Below are 21,582 nucleotides of genomic sequence, written 5' to 3' on the forward strand. Positions count from 1 at the left end.
ATAAACAAAACTGGTAGAACATTTGAATGATTTTTTAAAAGCATGCGCTGACAACTACACACAGCTGAGCTACTGTATTTGAATACCCGAGACACACCCTTTTGAAATTTTCAAGGAGCATGAAAGAAAAAAAAACCACAATACATTTGGCCACCAAAAAAATTACACCCAAATCAAAAATGTTCCCAAAACAAACTACAGACTTATTAACAGCCAATGACATGGTATTTCCATACCTCTCTGCGAAGAAAAGGAACAAACTACTGACACAGGGAACTTTGTGGATTAGTCTCAAACAGAAAGCCGGCCAAGAGGTTGCCTTATTTTATGATTCCATCTAAAGGAACGCACAGAAATGCCAATTTATGGAGACGGAAGCAGATTAGACTCTGCCTGGGGCCGGGTATGGGATGAGGGGACAACTGTGAATGGGCGGGGAGCTCCCAGCAGCACCCCTGAGGGTTGTTAGGGCCGCTGCTGGGCAAGGCCACTGAAACCCAGCCCAGGGGGTGGGCAGAAGCCTAGGCTGGGACAGGGAGCATCACAGGGTGCAGTGTTTGCTGGGTGGGCAGAGACCCTTTGCTCCATCCCCTCAAAGACCTTCCCGGTCTCTCCCTAGAGGACACCTGGGCAGAGCCAGGGGGACACTGCTGCTCCTGATAGAGAGGCTGCAAGAGTCACAACCCTGCAGTCCTGACCCGGCCTGGCTGATGGGACGGGGCAGATCCAGGGCTGGGGCAATGGAATAGAGATGTGGGGGTGTGGGTGTGGTGTGTGGTGAAGGAAGGAAGGGGGGCCACCTGGGGCTCTGTATCCACATCTGTGCTCACAGTAGAGTGGGGGATGAGGAGGCAGAAGGGTCTGGAAACCCACCTTCCTCCAATGAATGCCCAGAGCCAGCCCTGGGGCAGGCAGATAAGGGAGGGGTCAGAGACCGGGAGGGGTCAGGGTGGTATGGTCGTAGACCTGTACCCTTTCTGTTTTCGAGACAATGCTCCAACCAGCTGAGACACACTGGCTAGGATGATGAGTTCATTTTTATACACAATATGTTCTAAGTGCCTATAACACATACAAATTGAAATACACAGTTGTGAACCGTAGGAATTATCTGCACTGGAAGTATTTGATTCCACTTTAATATGGAATTCCTTTTAGCTAATAATGAGAAAAAATGGCCTAATAATATTTTTACTGCCACGAGACTAGCTACAGTTGAACCTTTGGGGTTATGAACTTCCTGAAGATTCGATAGTCAGTTACTCCCTGAGAAAACGCACAAACACACATGACTTAGGGACCTCTCCACTGCACTTACAGTCTTGGAGTTAGTTAAATCCTGACTTAAGAGATTGTATTTAAGTGAGTAATGACCCTTCTCTAGGAATATCAGGTAAACATTTAAGATAAAGACTAAGATCAAAAGAAAGTTGGAATTTCCGGCAAAGATGGAGGTATACGTAGTTACGCTTTGCTTCTTCATGCAACCAAAAAGACAACAAATTTAAAGACAAAAACCAGCCAAAACTGCCAGGAAATAGAACTGTATCAAAGTCTGACAACCAGGGAGTTAAAGAAGAACCATTTGTCCAGTCTGGTAGCCGGGCAGAGACAGGCAGCCCAGGTGGACAGGATACGCAGCAAGGCAGTGGGCCAGGTGGGTGAGGAAGTGGCTAGTAGTGCGGGTGGTCCCATGTTTGCATGTGGAAAAACCAGGAGGAACAACTGGGGAGCGAGACAGACCCTGAAACCCAGGGTTCTAGTGTGGGAAAATAAAGCCTCAAAACCTGTGGGTATAAAAACCTGTGGGGTTGAGGCAGCAGTGGGAGAAACTCCCAGCCTCACAGGAAAGTTCACTGGAGAGACCCACAGGGTCATAGAACGTATACAAACCCACGCACCAGGGGAATCAGCACCAGAAGGGCCCAGTTTGCTTGTGGGTGGCAGGGGAAGTGACTGAAAGTGGGGTGAGAGCCACAACACTTTGTTGTTCCCTCTCAGACCCCTCCCCCACAGACAGCGCCACAACACAGCTACGTGGGTTGCCCCCGCTTGGTGAATACCTAAGGCTCTGCCCCTGAGAATGTAATAAGAGCACTGAGAAAAAAAAATATGGCCCAGATGAAAGAACAGATCAAAACTCCAGAAAAAGAACTAAGCAATGAAGAGATAGCCAACTTATCAGATGCACAGTTCAAAACATCGGTGATCAGGATGCTCACAGAAATGATTGAGTATGGACACAAAATAGAGGAAAAAGTGAAAGCTATAAAAAATGAACTAAAGGAAAAGTGAACATCAGGAACCAACATACTGATGTGGAGGAAACCAGAACTCAAATCAATGGTATGAACCAGAAGGAAGAAATAAACATCCAACCAGAACAGAATGAAGAAATAAGAATTCAAAAACAATGAGGAGAGGCTTAGGAACCTCCAGGACAACTTTAATCGTTCCAACATCCTAATCACAGGGGTGTCAGAGAAGAAGAAGAAGAAGAAGAAGAGCAATAAATGGAAAACTTATTTGAAAAAAATAATGAAGGAGAACTTCCCCAATCTGAAAAAGGAAATAGACTTCCAGGAAGTCCAGGAAGCCCAGAGTGTCCCAGAGAAGTTGGACCCAAGAGTAACACACCAGGGCACATCATAATTACATTACCCAAGATGAAAGATAAGGAGAGAATTCTAAAAGTAGCAACAGAAAAGGGGACAGTCAGCTACAGAGGAGTTCCCATCAGACTGTCAGCTGACTTCTCAAAAGAGACCTTCCAGGCAAGAAGGGGCTGGAAAGAAGTATTCCAAGTCATGAAAGGCAAGGACGTACAGCCAAGATTGCTCTATCCAGCAAAGCTTTCATTTAGAATGGAAGGGCAGATAAAGTGCTTCCCAGATAAGGTCAAGTTCAAGGAGTTCATCATCACCAAGCCTTGCCAATAAGCACACAAAGTCACATCGTTCCTCAGAAAAATGCAGATCAAGACCAGAAAAACACTGTTCCAGGGCTGACCGACCTGCAGCTTGCGGGCTGCATGCAGCCCAGGACGGCTGTGAACACTGCCCAGCACAGAACTGTAAGTTGACTTAAAACACGACTTTTGTGTGATTACGGGTTGCGATGCATTGAGCGTGTGGCCCAAAATGAGTCCTCTTCTTCCAGCGCGACCCAGAGACGCCCAGAGGCCGCCCCTGCTTCCACCCCCTAGGGTGGCTGGAAAAGCACGACGGACCGCGGGACGCTCGGGGCCACCGGACACTGCGTCCCCCGCAGGGCCGTGGGCACAGAAGGCCATGGGCGCGCCCACCTTCGTCCCGTTCACCCAGCGACTCCGCCCCCGCACCGAGCTCCCAAACTGAGCCCGAAGCCGCAGGCCTCCCCCGGGTCTCGACAATCTGACCCGGAACCCGCGACTCCACGTGCCAAGGCGGTGACCTTCTCCCAGGCCAGAGCCACCTTCCCAAAACGCAAACCTCGTTACTTCGCGCTACTGCTTAAAACTCGGCAACGCTGTCTCCGTCCTTCGGGTGAAGACTGAACTCCCAGGGCGGCCAGGAGACCCTCCGCGGGCCCGGGCTCTGCGCCAGGCGCGCCCCCGCCACCTTCCGAGTCCGCCCAACCCCAGATCGCGCCCCGACAGCCACTTCCGGGGCAACCTCCCGGCCCTCGGCGGCGACCAGGGCGCCCTGCCGGCGCGGACGCCCGCCTCCCGCACCCCCGTCGGTAATTAGTTCACGTCCACTTCCCACGGCTGCCGCCGTGCCTGCCCGCCCGGGGTAGGGAGTCGCAATGACCAACTCACGAGCGACTCCCCACCTTTTCCCAGGTACGAAGTGCAGAAGTCACCGGCCCCCAAACTGGGCTCTAAACATGGTTTAGGGGGTGCAAGCCGTCCCCGGCGCCTGCGCAGTGCCGATGGCAGACCGGCTCGCAACCGAACGTAAAGGTACCAAAGTGAGGGGTTGAGGACCGCCAAGGCCACGTGGCGAAGACGCAAATCCGGGGGCCACCCCGCCCGCCTCCCTCTCCACCACCCTCGGGAGGCCCCCGAAGGCCTCCTTCCCACCGCCGCCGCCCGGCCCCCGGTCAGGCCCTCCCCGCCGGTGCCCTCCTGCCACGTCCCCCTCGAGCCCGTCTCCAACTTCCCCCGACCGCAGCCTGCCCCGTCCGCCGTACCTCAGCGTGGAGCTGTCGCCTTCGTCGCTGCGGTCACTTGGCACGAAGCTTCCGACCGCGGCCGCAGCCACTCCGCGAACGCCCTCCGCGTGCAGCCGCAGGGCCCGCCGGGTAACGGTCGCTGGAGGCCCGCCCACCTACTGAAGCCACCTGCACTCCCATTGGTCGGCGGGAAAGGAGCGGCTCTGTGATTGGTCCGGTGTGAGCGCGAAGGAGGGAAAGTCGGCGCCCCCGGCGACTGCGCCGTAAGGCGGTAGGGGGAGAGGGTTCTGGAGGGAAAGTGGGTCCTGCAGATGCGCATTTGGAACCCTTTCCAGCTTTTTAGTGCGATGTCGTTGTCTGGACCGCTTTGCGGAGCCACCGGATGCGATGGCCGTCCATCGGGCCGAGCCCGTCTCCCTCAATCCTCCCGTCCAGGCGTCCACGGGTCGCACACCTGCACACCCGCGCACACCCGGTTTCCACCGGGTGTCCCTGGTTTGCGTTCACCAGAGGTGCCCGCTCTCCGACAGCCCTTTGTAGTATCGCCCGCAGGGCCAACGAAGCACTGGCCTCGGTGCAAAATTTAAGGGCCACCTAAAAACTCAGTTGTCAAGATAAATACTATCTTAATGCAGTCGTTTAAAAAAATCGAAAGTAATGAAAACTGGCAAAACGAAACATCCAAATCTGTACTCCTAATTATCTCCTTTGTCCCAGGCGCCAAAAGGCACTGCTATTCTGTCTTAAAACGTGCATTTTTATCACAATTTTTTTCGTTAGTTGCTTTTGTTTAGGCCATTTTGTTTAAAGATGAGTTGAATATTCTAACATGATTGAAGTCACACGTGTTTATCGAATGTGCAGAAAAGTATAAAGAAGAAACTAGAAATTCTGCATGCTCCTATTTGGCACAGCTTCGCTGCGGGTGTTTGGGGGGCTGCGAGGGGAGAGGTACGGGTGGTATCTTGTCCCACCAGGCTCGCGGCCCCCGGCAGAGCCACGGGACGTTCTGTTCAGGAGCCAGGGACGCTTTTTGTCCCCAAACGCTGCCGAGGTTCTGCCTGGCGTTGCGCAGGCCAGGAATCCCCAAGTTCAAGGCAGTTCTTGCGCGAGAAAGCCCAGTCTGGCTGCCCCGAACCGAGGTCGCTGGGGGCTCAGAGGTGGACCAGGCTGAGATGGCGCCGCTGCTGGAGCGGAAGCCACGCCCCGGGGCTCTGGGGACACAGCGCGGGCGTGCAGCGGGTGCGTTCTGGGCACCCGTGTGAGCTCGGCAGGAGACCCCTCTGTCCTGGCAGAAACCCGGGAGAGGCTGCTCACCGACGCCGCCCCTCCCCCCAGTCAATTCTCTAGGCGGTGTGACCGTGTAAAGAAAGGAAATGCTTTGTGAAAAGACTGCCGATTTGCATTTTGGATTTTAAGTGGTCACTTTGGAACTTAGCTGTCACTGCCAACCTGTGGCATCAAATACGTGATTCTTAATATAGATGCCACAATTATAATTATAGTTGGATAAATGTTAATTGATTTTCCTAAGTTGGTGTCAGTTTCCAAGCCTAAGTCTTGCCCTGGCTGGTGTGGCTCAGGGTTGCTGGTTCGATTCCACGTCAGGGATCTGGGTTGCCGGCCAGGTCCCCAGTAAGGGGTGCGCGAGAGGCAGCCACACGGTGATGTTTCTCTCCCTCTCTTTCTCCTTCCCTTCCCTTTTCTCTAAAAACAAATAAATAAAATCTTTAAAAAAACCTAAGCATAAGTCTCTTAGATGCCATAATTGTGTGTTTGGAGCCGATAATCAGTTTCTTAATCTTAATTATTCTGGGGGTCTTGTCCTGGGTGTATTTATTATGCTGCTCTTCTGAAAACCCCGAATGGCAAGCACCGTAGGACATTTTGGCACAGCACAGGGATGGCCGTGAGAGGAAACGCAGGAGATTGAGTCACCAACTTCCGGTTCAGTGCTTCTCAAAGCTCACTACCGCCCTTCCCCAGGAAGCCTTTTTACACTTCTCTGATAGCGCCCCAAAATCTTTATTATAGACTGAAAAATATTACCTAGGTGAGTCGTGAGGGTTTTTTAAAAAAATATTTTAGTTATTTATCTTTAGAGGGTAAGGGAAGGAGAGGAACATCCATGTACGGTTGCCTCTCATGTGCCCCCTGCTGGGAACTGGCCTGCAACCCAGGCATGAGCCCTGATGGGTGAATCGAACCGGGATCCCTTGGTTCGCAAGTCCGAGCTCAATCCACTGAGCTATGCCAGCCAGGCTGGTTTAAAAAAAAACAAAACAATTTTCAGGTGACTATTATAATAGTCTTCTGAGATTCCGCCCCCCCAAAAGTCAAAATGATTTATTTTCTTAAGAAGTGTATAGGTCTATAAATTTGGGAGAAAGTTGCATTTTGATATTTAATCTTACTATTCATCCCTAAAGTTTTTCCTGTCATATCTCTTAGCAGAATGTATAGATTTCCTAAGATTGCCTCTTCTTTTTCTTTTTCTTTAAGTTGATTTTAGAGAGAGGAAGAGAGAGAGAGAGAGAGATTTGTTGTTCCACTTATTCATGCATTCATTGGTTGATTCTTGTATGTGCCCTGACTGGGGATCGAACCCTCAACATTGGCATATTGGAACAATGTCCAACCAACTCAGTTACTCGGCCAGGGCCTAGCCTCTTACATTTTTTAAGGTTATGGCTATTGTTTTGTTTGCAAGGGAGTTTTTCTTTTCTCCCTGTTGTGAATGAGATTCCATGATATTATCTAAATCTAACTGGTCAGTGTTGACACACAGGGAAGCTACTGACTTCTGTATTTTGATGGCTCACCCTAATACGCAGGAACATACTCCCACTCAATTTTGCGATGTTGCCATCGACTACAAATAATGCTTATTTTGCCTCTTTTCCAATATTTATAGTTTATTTCGATTTTGTGTTCTATTGTATTGGCTAAATAGTGCTAACTAGGCATCTTTGTCTTCTTCCTGATTTAGTAAATGAAAATGTATATATTTGTAGTTTTATTATAGAATGTGATGTTAACTGCTTGAGAGAACATTTTTAGCCAGTAATTATCCTTTTATTCCTCAGTCTAAGAGTCTTATCTTTAGAAATCTCATGATCAAATGAGATGATTAAATGGTTTTACTTAATTTTCTATTAATGTCTTTGTAAAAAGATTTTACTTATTTATTTTTGAAAGGAGGGGAAAGGATGGAGAGAGAGGGAGAAACATCAATATGTGGTTGCCCCATGTGAACCAGGCATGTGCCGTGACTGGGAATCGAACCAGTAGCCCCTCAGTCCCTGTGCCGGCACTCAACCACTGAGCCACACCAGCCAGGGCCTACTGTCTTTTCTAATATTAAGCTGTCTACAAACTTGACATTGTGTTGAATTAGCCTTTTCCTGGGTTGTAAAATCTGACTTTTAAAATTTATTGATGATTTTTCTTTTCTTTTTTTAATTTTAATTTTTATTTAGTTCTTGTTCAAGTACAGTTTTCTGTCTTGTATTCCCAGCCCTGCCCCCCCCAGTGCTCCCCACCTCCCTCCCATTTCCGCCCCCCACCCTTAGTTATCGTCCATGTGTCCTTTATACTTGTTCATGTGAGTCCATCCCCTTTTCCCCTGTGATTCTCTCCCCTCTCCCCTCTGGTCCCTGTCAGCCTGTTCTGTATTTCAGTGTCTTTGGTCATATTTTGCTTGCTTGTTTGTTTCGTTGTTTAGATTCCTGTTAATGGTGAGATCATATGGTATTTGTCTTTCACCGCCTGGCTTATTTTGATGATTTTTCATTTATGCTGAAAAATAAGAATGAGCTGCAGCAGACCGTGAAAACCTTTCTATTTTCTGCCCCGCCCCGCTGTAATAAACACTCTGAAGATTTGGGTCAGAAACACTGCAGGCTGTGGTCGAGGTCAGTAACACGACAAGCCCGTTATTTTCACTTGTGCACAATTGAGGATCAGTCCTGTTGCCCTCCTTCAAAAGGGGGACAATCTGTCTTCATGCATTTGGGTAACTGACCCCTGGGGCAGCAGAATATGGGGCTCCAAGCAAAGGAAAATGGCGGAACAAGGACAGTTTGATTCAAAAGAGGGTGAGGGGCGAGGGGCTAAATGGGTGAAGCTGCGGGCCTCCCCTGTGGCACCTGCCACTGAAGAACCCCTGGAGACCCTTTTGTCCTCTCAAGCAGAGACAAGCCTGAAACACCCAAACCCGGGACTTTGGGGACCTTCAGTAGTGGGAGGAGAGTGGACTCTCGCTGTCTGGACTGTGAGGGGTGGCGGTGCTGACGAGCATGGTGGGGTGGGGTGGGGTGGGGTGGGGTGGGGGATGCTGGGGTACCTCTGAGGCAGGCTCGGGAGCAGGGGGCACAGGCTGGGAGCCCAGCCGCGTGTGCCCAGCCCGTGGCTGGCGCAGGTTTTCCCACAGTGCACTCTGCAGAGTCCTGGTCCCGCGGCTCTGGGACCGAAATGGTTCTTGGTCGTTTGGGGAGTGGCGCCCAGTCTGTCTCCCTCTCCAGGTGTCTGATGACATTCACATGCACACGCTCCTCCACAGGCAGCGCCATGGGCTGGTTCGCCGAGCAACCGAAGAAAACAGTTCGTAGAACTGTTTGCTTGGCTCCCTTGCTAACACCCCCGGGGGGAGTGGTCGTGGAAACATCCGGGAACTTCGGGCTCACGGCGGTAGCAGTGGTCACGGCACGGAGGAAGCGACACACACTGCTGTTTCTCGAGTGCCGTGGAACAGGCTGTTCTTCGCCCTGGTGCCGGTGCCACACCGACAGACCTGCTCCCTGACCTCGCGGTGGGGCAGCGGTACCAGCAGGGGCTGGAATGGGAATCCTACGGCCCTGTTTCTGGTGCGCGACCGGAGGCTCAGATGCACCTTGTAAAACTCTGCTCAGTCTTCTGGGGTCACCTCTGTGAAAAGGGTCGCGATTCCGTGGCCGCAGTCAGTCCTACGCAGGAGTAACTGTGCCCATCGCCAGCGTCTGGGACTGTCGAGCAGCAGACAGCCAGTTCGGTGACCTGTGCTCTTTGCCAGGGCTCCCCGGTGGAGCTGTGAAAGGGCTTCACGAGGACTTACTGACTGTGAACTTCAACTTCAGATTTTCATGAAAAAAAAAATCATTGCCAAATATTCAATAATTGAAATGAAAATTGTCCATGCGATTTGTTTTCTCACCGATGTTACTTTGCATATGAATAAGCTCAATGTGAATCTTCAAGAAAATTCTTATATGTGACCTAAAAGATAGTGAGGATTTGTTTAATAGAAAACTTTTCAAATTACAAATTAATAATGATTTTTAAACACGTGCCAATATAGGTAAGATTTTAATAGTAACCAATAGCCTTATGTAAACTAGTTGCCAAAACTACAAGAAAATTTTGAAGAACACTTTGTTGGTATTGATAAGTTTAGAATTAATTGCTTTTTGATTTCTGCAGTATCTCTTTGACATTAATAATCCCAAATCAACACAAGAGTTGATGAATTTATTTAATTTGGAGAGACGCAGTTTTGAAACCGATAGCGCGTTTGCTTGAAAGTCAAAGCAGTTCTTCCAAAAAGATGAGGCGGTTTCGTCAGTGTGTGTGTAATTATTAAAAGAACAGGATTTTTGGCATTCCACTAGATTATTAGAAAACTTTCAAATACATTTGGAGCAACTCAAGTGTGTAAACCCACTTTTCCACTGTAAATTTTATTAAATGTAAATATGGATAAGGTATGTATGATGAAAACAGCATCAGATTGGAAGGCCCGTAAATACCAAATATATATAATTTTACTGGATTTAAATCTTCAATCACATATAACTGGATTTGAAGATTTACTATGAAAAAGAAGGTAAAATAGCTCACTGATAATTTCAACATATTTACTATATGATGAAATAATATGGGGTCAAACAGAAGTAGATTTACAGTTGTCTGTGAACCACGGAGTTAATTCTTGTATTGCTGTTTATCAATTGTTGTATTATTTTCCATGCGAACAACTGCAAACTGTTTGCTCCACCTTGTACTTAGGATACAGTGAATTAAATGCAATATATTGTTAAAATGAATTCCCTTATTTATATTTATTTTTTTAAATATAGCTCCTAGAAAACTTTGAGTTACTTATGGGGTTCATACTGCGTTTCAATTGGACAGCACTGCTCAAGACTCAAATGGGCAGGACTTTCTCATCCTTTAGGTTTCAGTTTACATGTCGCCTACTCCATGAAGCCTTCCCTGACCACCCAGCTCAAGCAGCAACCATGCGCACCTGACCACACTCACACTAGCTTGCTTTGTCCAGTTACCCGCCTTCATCTCATTCATGATCTGAAATGTTACTTACCACCCACAGGTCTGTCATCTGCATTCCTTGTTCCATCCCCAGCTCTGGGGTAAGTCCTTGACCAATATTTAGTGAAGTATCATAAACTCCAGAGAGGTCATCCTCCAGAAAACTCACAAAGTCATTCTTTTAAAAATATATTTTATTTGTTCATTTGTAGGGAGAGGGGAAGGGAGGAAGAAAGAGAGGGACAGAAACATCAATGTGTGGTTACCTCTCATGTGCCCCCTACTGGGGACCTGGCCTGCAACCCAGGCTTGTGCCCTGACTGGGAATTGAACCGGTGACCCTTTGGTTCACAGGCCAGCACTCAGTCCACGGAGCTACACCAGCCAGGGTTCACAAAGTCATTCTCGATAAAATCATATAAATACACAGACACACACAGGGTAAGAACAAAAACCTAAATACACTCCTGAAATTGCAGTAAAAGCACAGACACCTGCTTCTGACACAGGAGAGGCTCCGGGTACAGGAAGCCTGTTCCCGCAATGGTGTCCTCTCCTGCCTCGGCGTTTGGAGCGGGGGTGCCAGGGCGGCTCACTGTGGGAGGTGAGACGTGGCTGCTCTGAGCCGGGCTGCCCCACGCCTTCTGTCCTCCCCCTCGCTCTTAATGCTGTGGCATTAGTGTGTTCGCCCTCACCTCTCCCATGCTCCTCTCTGCGAATTCTCGGCAGTGCCACATCAGGGTTCTCCGGGCAGTTTTTCTGGGTCGGGTTGTTCCGGTTGGGTACACAGAAGCCAGACACCTCTTTTCACCCCCAGATGGCCCAAATGGTCCATGGGGGGCAGTAATTGTCTTGTTTTCTTTACGGCACCCGAAACAAATTAGACCTAGACTATTAAGAGAGTGAGTGAAAAGCTTTGGGTAATAGGGACATACCCAAAAGTATCTTAAAACCACATTTAACAAAATCGCAGGGGCCACAAAACGCCATGCTGAGGCAGGCAAGGAAGTCCATGTGGGACGATCCATGCAGGGAGCAAAGGTGGCCTTGCCTGGGCCGCCACGCCCGTCTGGTCACTGCAAGGAGAAAAGCTCAGGCAGGGGAAGGTCCCTGCCCACTGGACCCTCAGAGGGTCTGACCTGGGTGCTGCGTCCAGAAGGTGGAGTGGGGTGGGGCTCCTGGGAGCCATGGGAGAGGTGGGCCCCAAGATCCCACCTTCCTCGTTATCCTAAATACGGGCTTGGAACCTCTTGGGATGTAGGGGGTACTAATACAGAATTCACATATTTCTAGTTCAAGACCCTGCCCGAGTCTGCATTGTTCTTGTTCCTGTGCCCCCACGGGCACGAGCAAATGCAAAGGGGGACAAACCCAACCACGGCCAGCAGCATTCCACTCTGGACGAGTGGGGCCTGCTGGGCCTTCAGTGACCTTGAGGACTGGGTAGGAGCACCTGGTGAGGGCCGATGGGGCTGTTCTAGCAGAGGGGGAAGTTGCAGGCAAGGGCAGTTGGAGACCAGCCATACGCAGGGATCCACGCCAGCCAGCGGGTGGGCCTGGGGCTCAGGGCCAAGTGTGGAGCCCCTGAGAGATCGGCAGCTGGGTGGCAGTCTAGCCCTGGGGGCTCCTGGGAACAGGGAAGCCTTCTGTTCCCGACCACTGAGCTGGGGTCCTCTAAACACCCAATTGCCCTCCACGCAGGGTGGGGATCAGGTGTCCCCTACCTGTGACTGCAGGTGCAGGGAGCCCGCAGGTCAGCAGACCGCAGCTGTCACCTTCAGATACCCAGATGGGCACCTGCACACGTGCGCCATGTCCCACCTGGGCCACTTGGAGAAACACAGCCAGTGCTTGGACCCCAGTTTGGAAATTTGAGGCTGGCTGGCTCTACTCGGCCGAGAGCACAGCTCCCCCACCCCGCCTCCCACGCCGTCTCCTCGTGTGCGGTCTCTCCGGTCCTCAGAGCCACAGGCTCCCAAGACAGGCATCCACCCGGCGTTCCCCAAGAGCTCAGCAAAGCAGAAGCCACAGAAGCCAAACAATAACAAAAATTTAAAAATATCAGCAGTAACTTTTGATGCCTTTGTTCACGTTTTGGACTATGAAAATAGAAAATCTAAAACCCAGTGGAAAAATAACATCTCATTGCAATTCTGAACATGCCTTTATGATGTGTTTTGAGTAGATTGCTGTATGTTCTAAATGTCTTTGTTTCTAAAAATGAAAGCAGTTTGTAAAAACCATGTAACCGGCATCCTGGGCTGGGTTTCCGACCACGTGTCCTCCACGTTCTTCGGAGTCAGGACTGAGCGGTGGTTCACAATGGGGCGCTTCCACACCCCACTGCCACCCCCCCGTGGGCGTCTGGCGATGTCTGCAGACAGCTGTGTTGGGCATGAGGCAGGGGGGAGGGGGGTGCCAGCACCTGGTGGGTAGGGCCAGGGGTTCTGCTCGTGACCCACGTGGGATGTCAGCCGTGTGAGGTGGGGAGTACTGGATTAGAGGGATGAAAAGCCAGCCGCGAGTTTCCAACAGCTATGGCGGCAGGAAGAAGTTTGTGATGAAATTAGTGGGAAAGCCATACTCTGTCTCCCTCTGGGTTGGGGTGTGTAATGTGGGTCCGCTGTCCCTGTCACGACTGGCAGGAGGTGTACAGGTGGCAGTGTTGACGTCCTCAGAGCTGCCGATTCGGGAGAGAAAGGTCGTTCCCCTCCGGCGCTGGGGGGTGTGGGAGTCCAGCCAGGCCAGCATGCCGCCTTGGGCTCCGGTTTCCTCGCCTGCAGGATGGATTTGGTAAGAGTATCTTCCTCTTAGGACAGCGATTTTCAACCAGGGCACTGCAAGAATGTTTAGAATATGCAATACCTGACCATTTAGTCAGGGGCACAGACTTCTTTTCCCATAGATTGTTGAGTGAAAAAATAACAGCCAATAGAACAATAGCCATCCAGTGTGGATGAAATCAAAGTTGTAAGGAGAAGAGCCACCAAGGTACATGTATAAAGAACACATGGACAGGCCCTGGCTGGCATAGCTCAGTGGATTGAGCACGGGCCTGTGAACCAGAGGATCGCGGTTTGATTCTCAGTCAGGGCACATGCCTGGGTTGCAGGCCAGTTCCCTGCAGGCCAACTCCCAGCAGGGGACGCACAAAAGGCAACCATACATTGATGTATATCTCTCCCTCTCTCCTTCCCCTCTAAAGGTAAATAAATAAATAAAATCTTAAAAAAAAAAAAGAACGCATGGACAAACCAAAGGGCAGGCGGTTCAATTCCCAGTCAGGGCGCATGCCTGGGTTGCGAGCCAATGCAGGCCCCCAGTAGAGGGTATGTGAGAGTCAACAACTTATTGATGTTTCCCTCTCTTTCTCCTTCCCTTCCCTTCTCTCTAAAAATAAACAAATAAAATATTTTTAAAAAAGAGGATAAAAAGGAACACATGGACAGAGCCAAAGGGGGTAGGTTTGAGTGTGGGGCAGGGAAACGTGGTGGTTTGAAAATGGAGGCAAGTGTACTCGAACAACAGTGAAAAAAAGAAAAAAGTCAAACATATTTATTTTTTTTGTTAGATGGGCAAAGCACTTATTATCTGGAGTGCCACCGAATTTTAGTCACTGGTTTGATGTGTGCCACGAGGTGGCGGAGCCTGACAGTCACTGTCACAGGGTGTCTCTGGAAATCGGATGCAACCTGTGCGTCTGGCGGCCAGGCGTGTCTGAGCGCCACACCAGTTCTGCACGGCCGTTTCCCTGTGAGCTGCGCGCGTTTGCCGGTTGCCATGTCTGCATGCCGACGCTGTGGGAGGAACTGTGAGGATCTGACCACGGAGCGGACAGCTCTGCTTTGCCATCTGGCCAGGGTGGGCAGGGGACGGCGCAGGAAGTGGGGCCCCCTCGGTGGCTCCTTCTTCCTGGTTCACTTGGCACCCGTGGTGCAGCGTGGTGTGCGGCTCCCGGCCAGGGTTGCTGCCAGTCCTGGCCGGCGGCTCCTGCCTGCTGGCCAAAGCCCCTGGCACACTCCCCCTCCAGGGCAGCGGTCCCCACCTTCCAATCAGGCCTCAGTTGCAGTTTTCCCTTCCTGGAGTCCCCTCTCTCCCAGCCTAGGACATTGTTGAGACCTCTCCTTCATCCTTAGTTAGTAGTCTATCCCCTACTGAGGGCTAATCATTCTCTGCGTCCAGTCCCGGTTTAAACTACTGGGCGGCGTCTGTGGTCGGGCTGGACCCTAGTCTGCCATATTCTCGGACAAACTTGGGACGTGTAACACTCATTACGGAGACTTTCAAACTCAGAGCTCTTTGGAATCCAGGCGCCGTGAGATTGGCTCTGGCCGGTCTCAGGTGGACGCAAAGCCAGGCTGCTGCGGGAGGGGCAGCTCGAATCCCAGGGCGGGTTTCCGTGGGAAAACACCGGCTTTGAACACGAAGCGCCCAAGCGGGTCTGTGGCCACTGACGTGCACTAGTGACAGGGTTTCCTGGTCTACGGAATAGGAAGAGAGTCTGAGCACACAGTGTCCCGGGCACAAGGGACATAGCCTCTCTCCCACCTGACGACGTGCAGCCCATGGATGCCGGGGGCAGACCAGGTGGCCTGTGGCACTATGTCGAGAGTTCTCCTAACCCGACACACTTACCTCACGCCCCACCCTGGTGTTCTGCGAGTGTCCTCACTAGACACGGTTTGGGCGGTGCTGTCCTTGGATTGCATTCCCTCTCACCCTGCACAGCTGTCTTACTTAACCAGCCTTCTTCAAAACAACCCATTTGAAGAGTAACTAAAAATTAGCAAGTAGCCAAACGTTCTTTATGTTTATCCTTGAGGACATCAGAGTTGTCTCCACTGTGGCCTGTGACTTCCTCAGTTTACTGTTATTCCTAAGAACACCGATTCTTCTAAGTACACTCACTATTCTTATTCACTAGGAACAGACCCTTTTAAAAAACAGGGAAAGAAAAATGAATTGATTTGATATACTTAAAAAATGAAAAAAGATGACCCAAAATACACATAATAATTAAATACAAACTGGTTAAAGACCTTCTTTCTCAGAGAAAAAAAAAACACATAGCTAAGGTTTTTTAACTTTTCATTTTTAATTTTTCTAATAGCACATTCTTTAAAAGAAGTTAACAACTTCAATTCCAAATATAAGGATTAAATAATGCAAATGAAATCTGTCATTTCAGTAAGCTATCGCCTAATTCCCTGGGAAAAAGTATTATGATCGAACTGATGCAAAACCCCCTTAGAAAAGCGTCGTTTGTTGCCTGGACAGAGTCTTCCTAAGGTCACTTTGACTCGTGGACCGTCCCCTCGTTTCTGGCGGAAGAGTTCTGCTCGCTAATGGCTTCTGGCTCCGCAGTGTGCGTGTGTGTGTGTGTGTGTGTGTGTGTGTGTGAAAAGCGTGGATGAAGAGACACTATTGAAACCGCTCCAGCTGTGGGTGCTGCCCTGACAGGAAGTCCCAACACGTAACATTTCCCCTTATTTTCAGCAAGACACGTGAAAAGAAAATGCAAGTCCCCCTTGAATCTTTACTCTGACGAACCCTGTAAATGGCATGAGGCGGCTGGCGCACCTTCGGGAACAGACCCCTGGGGCCCAGTGTGCTTATCCCATGACCCGAGGGTCCCGGGGTGGGCCCCCAGCCCGGTCGGGGCGCCTCGCAGGCTGCTGGGCTCCCACAACTGAGCCACTCAGGGTGGTCTCTCAGGAGCAGGAGCAGCAGCGGCTCCGGGACAGGAGGGCAGGAGAGTCTGCCCCACGATCTCCCTTGATCTCCCCCACCTGCCGGCTGCCGTGTGCGGCTGGTGCTACTGTTGGGACAAGAGCGCGCTGCGATTGGCCTTCATCTTCTCCAGGCGCTTCACCAAGTGGCCATTGCTCACCTCCAGCTCCTCGGTCTTGTCCAGGGCAGAGCGGAGCTGGAACGAGGAGGAGAGGCAGCTCTGGGGACCCGGCTTCTCCCAACACAACAGGCTTGAGAGATTTCAGTCCCACTGAGCATCCCAGTTTAAAACCCGGGTCCCTGAGATCCTGGGTGCATGTACTCACGATGTACGTGTGCGAACGCCTGTGCTTCTCAACTTAAAAAGGCACAGGGGTCTGGCCTTGTGGGCAGCTTCCTCTCTGAGACAGCTCGACCCCAGACAGGGAGTGTGGGCTTGGGGGCCCTGATGAGTCATGAAAGGTAAGTGAGGCAAAAACGGGAGCTGAGCCTGGACGGCTGGAGGGGGAGTTTCCCACAGCCCTGGGCAGCCAGGGGCAAGGCTTCTGCAGGCGGAAGCTGGAGCAGGAATGCCTGAAGCCAAGATGGTGATGCCTGGGAGCTGGGCCCCAGAGCCAGGCAGAGTCTATGGCTCTGATTTCGATCCAAAGCCCTCGAAGAGGGGGGTTGGGGTCATGAGACAGATTCAGCCACTTGGGCCTGCAAGCCCTCTTTGCAGGAAATTCCAAGTCAGGCCTGGAATATTCCTACAAGTTAAAAATCAAGCACAAACAACCTCACACAACACCAAACCGCTGGAGTCAGCATAAGCAAAGCCCACAGAACAAGCCTCCCAAAGACTGAATGCGTGTCAGTCGCCAGGTTCACAACACTGTGCAGCCGTGTGCTGGACCTTTAAAGGGTGAGGACACGGGGGAGAAACAGGGTGAGTGTGATGAGCACACCTCCAGAAACTGTCGGGAATGAATACTCTTCAGAAAAACAAAAGGTCACCTGGGAGGGCTCTGCAAAGACTGTGCCTTTATTTGGGAGATGGGTGAGGGGATGGGAGCTGGAGATGGGCCCGCTAGTGGGTGTGCGGGGAGGCTGCGATGGAGAGTCTGATGTCTGGTGTCCCAGAGGGAATGGAGAGACCAGAGGTCGGGATGTGAGGACATCATGGTTGAGAGAAAAGACTTCACAGAGTCACGAAACGTAACACCCCCTGAGCGGAATGAGCAACGATAACCCCACATATAATACGGAGGGCACTGTGAGCAGGCAAAGCCTGGGGGCTCCGGTCTCCTCCCGACACCAGACTCCAGTGGTGATGGGACGAGGCCCCTTGGGGGTGTGGCCGGGTCCTCCTCTGCTCCACCCACTAGAGTACCGACGGCCGTTCTTTTCCTAGGAACAGCCCAGAACGCTCACCTCTCGCTGGAGTTTCCGTTTTTCAGCCTTTAGTTCGTCTTCTATCTTTTCTGCGTTTTCAGCAGCTGATTTATAGCGGGATACTTGGCTCTCCAACCTTATTACCTGCAAGGAAAGAAAGACCATTTGCATACGAGGATTGGCTTGTGTTCTTTCTCGGATTGCTTTATTACATTCGTGATCCAAGGGTGTGCACTTAATAGCATGGGAGAACACCCCATGCAGAGAATTACAGCCCAGCCTTTCGGTTATTGTATAGGTTCTAGCCAAGCCGGCTATTTGTTCCTGTTTTTGAGCAGCTTCAACTGACTTCCTCTCTGGCCCGAGTCCAAAAGCGTGGTTCCCACGCCACTCACACGCTGCTGCCGTCTCTCCCTTCATGGGGCGATTCTGCGGGAACCAGGCCATCCACGCAGGACAGGGCTGGGAAGGCCGAGGCCCCACCCGGACCTCCGCTCCAGCCTAATCTCTCCTGGGGAGTGGGCGTAGGGAGGCGGGAGCGGGAAGAGGGAAGGCAGGGAGCTCAGACCGGAGTGGGCAAAGAGGCTGGGGCGGCATCCACAGCCCGCCAGGGGGCAGCTCCTGTTCTGCGGAGACCGAGGCCCCGTGGCTGAAAATCACTGCTGCCTGCGTGCTGCTCCCCCTGTCCCTTTACAAACGCCAGCAGGTTCCCCCACGTGCACCCACAGTGCAGGGGGACAGCACCTCTCTTATCCGTCCCTGGGTTAGGACGCAGTTTGCCCCAATCTGCCCCGCACGCTAAAGGCATGAGTGGCCACGTGTAGGAATCGAGGGAGCCCGCCTGGCTGGGCAAGAATGGGTCTGGGGGAGAGGGACACCCCTGCAGGGAGCGCTTTTAAATCATTATTTTAAAAATCATGTTTAAAGACCACCTCTCAGAAAAACCCTCCTTAGCTACTTTCTACATCCTTTTTTTAAAACAAAGGGTTAGTATTGACTATACAACCCAAATCCCAAGAAGGACCTCTCATCCCTGTGCTCTCTCTTTTCAGAGAATACACCCAGGATCCTTTTTTTTGTTCTAAAAATAACTGCTTTTTTGTCCTCAGCCTCTCAGGGGCGAGGTCCAGCAAATAAAACTTCAGTGAGTCATCAGCTCAGCGGCCCATTACTGGTCTGCCACGTGCACGTACATTTTGTTCCAATGCAGTAATCTCTTGCTCAGATTTTGCAAGTTTAAATTTGAGGTCGCTGATCTGTCTGTTGGCATCCCCTAAAGGTTGAAAAAGAAGGAACTTCATTAAGCTCTTGGGCTTTTAAAACGTGAGAACCATGGTTCCTGGGAACCAGACCTTCACCCTGTGACCAGCATAGATCTGCATGTCCTGGTCGGTGACCCCAGCCCTCCCGAGAAAGATAGGAGGGTGCTCTTTCCATGCGCCAGGCTGGGAGGTGCCCAGGGGAGAGGGAGCACCTGGGAGCACAGAAGACAGAGAAACGGGGGGTAGGGAGCAGAGAGACTGGGCCTCATTGCCCACCCTCAAGCCTCCTTCCTGTTTACTGGCGTAGAGAGATTCCTTCCAGTTTTTTCACGCAGCTCAAAACGCGGCCGCACCCAGCACGGCAAACGTGGTGCCCACAGCACGCCCTCCAGGGGCATCCCTGCGCAGGCAGGCTTCGGGGCACCTGTCCTGCTTCTCGGGCTCACACGGAAACACCCTGGCCTCACCCACCTGCCGACCCTGTTCTGTCTCATAGAGGAAAACGTCTTCGTGCTTTTGTAATCAGGGCCTCTGGGGGGGGTGGGAGGGGCAGGGAGCAACACTGGGCTTCCCTCCCGCCGCACACGCACGCTAAAACCGAACACGCCAAAGCATCTGCGCCAGCCCGAGGGTTGGCGTTTACTTTGCAGGTCCATCACGTGCATGTCGGTCCCGTTTTCGAAGACTCCGTCCTCGGGGCGCAGCGCGTCCAGCCTGCTGTTCTTCTGTCTTTCCCCCAGCTGCTCTTTGAGTTTCTTAATCTGAAAACACCCACCGAGAAAGGAGGTTAATTTCTCTGCTCCAGACGAGGCTAAAAAGCTGACCTTAGAGCCCACTGCAAAGAAAGCGCCGTCCCATGGAGAAAACGCCCTGTCGATACAACTGGACATCGCCTGGCAGTTACTCCCTATGTCTCTGGGATGCCAAAGAGACGCTGCTTAATTTCACGTAATTAAGCCCGAGAAAACTGCGGAAAAAGAGATGCAATCCACCAGGGAGACAGGGCGTCTCATAAAGGGACCAACACAAATAAACAAATGGACTAACTCCTGCCAGGTAGTTCACCTCTCAGAAACGAGGTGTGATGGACGAAGGTGCATTTACGGTCATGCCGTCGGGCACAGACTCTCCCGTAACTCTGGTGAGAAGTCACCCTCAGGCTGAGGGTGAATGCGGGAGAAGACGGCAGGTAAAATGGTTTAACCTTTTGTCTAAGAGCTATAATTCAGGCTCTACTAACTCTACCTTATTCACTCAGGAGCCAGGAAGGGCCACCTGGCACAGGTGGGCTCTGCCCGAGTTCCCCCCCAGAACTGGCACTTCCCCCTGAGCCCGGTCCAGTTGCAGGTGGACCACCTGATGGGAGTGGCCACCTGGCCAGTGCTCTCTCTGGCTGGGAGGGCGGTGAGCAGCCACGACTGTAGGATTTTCTGCTGTGTAGTGGGGAGAGGGGGCGTCCACCAGGCCTTGTCCTGTTACTGTCCAATTTCTGCAGCCTTGGTGGAAGCCCCCCAGGCTGACCTCGGCACATACAAACTATCGGTGCACACCGCTTTAAGAAAACAAGTACAGAATCACCGTGGGTACAGGTTTTTGAAAGCTCAAAGGAGCTTTGAGAGACGACTCCTGACACATTGAGAGCTCCCCTGACTTTGGGAGAAATTGTTAATGGAGTCGGAAAAAAGTGAGAGGAAGCCGTTTCCTTGGAAAGTGACTGCGCAGTGACTGGACAGCCGCCCTGCACGGGAAAAGACCAAAGAGGACAACCGCTGTGTATCTGTCGAGAGCGAGGAAGGTAAACCACGGGGAAAACTACTTTGGTCGGCCAGAAGGGGGCGCTGGTCACCGAGACACGATGAAGCGGACTGTCACGTAGGGTCTGGACCTGCTCCGTCAAGCCCTTGCCTGTCCGGATCATCCAAGCCTTCTAGTTAAAATATCCACGTTAGGCAGCAATTCGCGTGGGACATGCCCAATTCAGCAGATGGCCTTGGGCCCCGGAGACCTCCTCTCTAAACCTCCTGTGACTTCAGATGGATTAAAAAAAATTGCAAGAGTCCGGGCAGGCGTGACCGTCACTTTCGGCCATGGTGCATTAGGGGTCCTGACAGAGGGGGACGTTGCTGTTTCGGGAGCCCGGCGGGGGGGGCTTGTGAAGTGACGGAAAGATCCTTACCTGCTCCTGTAAGCACTCCCGTTCGTCGACAAGCTTTTTCAACCTAATGTCTGGAGAAACGAGAAAGACACAGGTTTAGGGCTCTCGGCGGCCGTACCTTCCGGCAGACGGGTGAACCGGAGAATGAGCGTTCGGGTTAGTGGGAGTGATGATGCAGGTATTATGCACGTACCACAGCGAATGAGGCCACACACAGGATGGGGGAGAGTTCGGCCGCGGGCGGGCGCGGCGGCCAACCGCCCAGCACATGCTTGTCTCGTCAGGGGCAGGTCCGGCCACACGCACACGGGCCGGTCTTCGACCCGGGGTTAGCATGCAGGGGCGCTAGGGCCAAACCACACTGCAACACAAAATCTCACAGGCTTCACGGCTTCACGTCACTGGCGAGGTGCGCCCACACCGAGAGCCACCCGCGTGTTCACGCACCCGCCCTCCGAGTGCGCACCCCAGCGGCGGCTCTCTCCAGGGTCACCAGGGCCGGAGCTCTGACCGCCCGTTTGCGAATCAGAACAACACGTTTTGACTGCACGAGTTTGCTGTGCTCACCCACTGGTCAAACACTTGTATTCGTTCAGGAAGAAG

At 51.7% G+C, this 21,582-nt stretch overlaps 1 protein-coding gene across 2 annotated transcripts in view; it reads right to left on the bottom strand.

Moving 5' to 3' along the window:
- Window positions 1–15,532: 15,532 nt before the first annotated feature.
- The window catches only part of LRRFIP1 (LRR binding FLII interacting protein 1), a 106,232-nt gene continuing 100,182 nt past the window's right edge, over window positions 15,533–21,582 (bottom strand). For both annotated transcript variants that reach the window (XM_037069265.1, XM_037069266.1), the window contains 5 exons: window positions 21,001–21,050; window positions 19,468–19,585; window positions 18,756–18,835; window positions 17,602–17,706; window positions 15,533–16,387 (listed from right to left, as the gene is read on the bottom strand). In XM_037069265.1, coding sequence (XP_036925160.1) covers window positions 16,277–16,387; window positions 17,602–17,706; window positions 18,756–18,835; window positions 19,468–19,585; window positions 21,001–21,050 — 464 coding nt within the window. In that variant the 3' untranslated portion in view covers window positions 15,533–16,276. The remainder of the gene's footprint in view (window positions 16,388–17,601; window positions 17,707–18,755; window positions 18,836–19,467; window positions 19,586–21,000; window positions 21,051–21,582) is intronic.

The sequence above is a fragment of the Sturnira hondurensis genome, unplaced genomic scaffold, assembly GCF_014824575.4.
Source record: "Sturnira hondurensis isolate 20B ecotype Veracruz unplaced genomic scaffold, ASM1482457v3 Scaffold0018493, whole genome shotgun sequence".
Lineage (NCBI taxonomy): Eukaryota > Metazoa > Chordata > Mammalia > Chiroptera > Phyllostomidae > Sturnira > Sturnira hondurensis.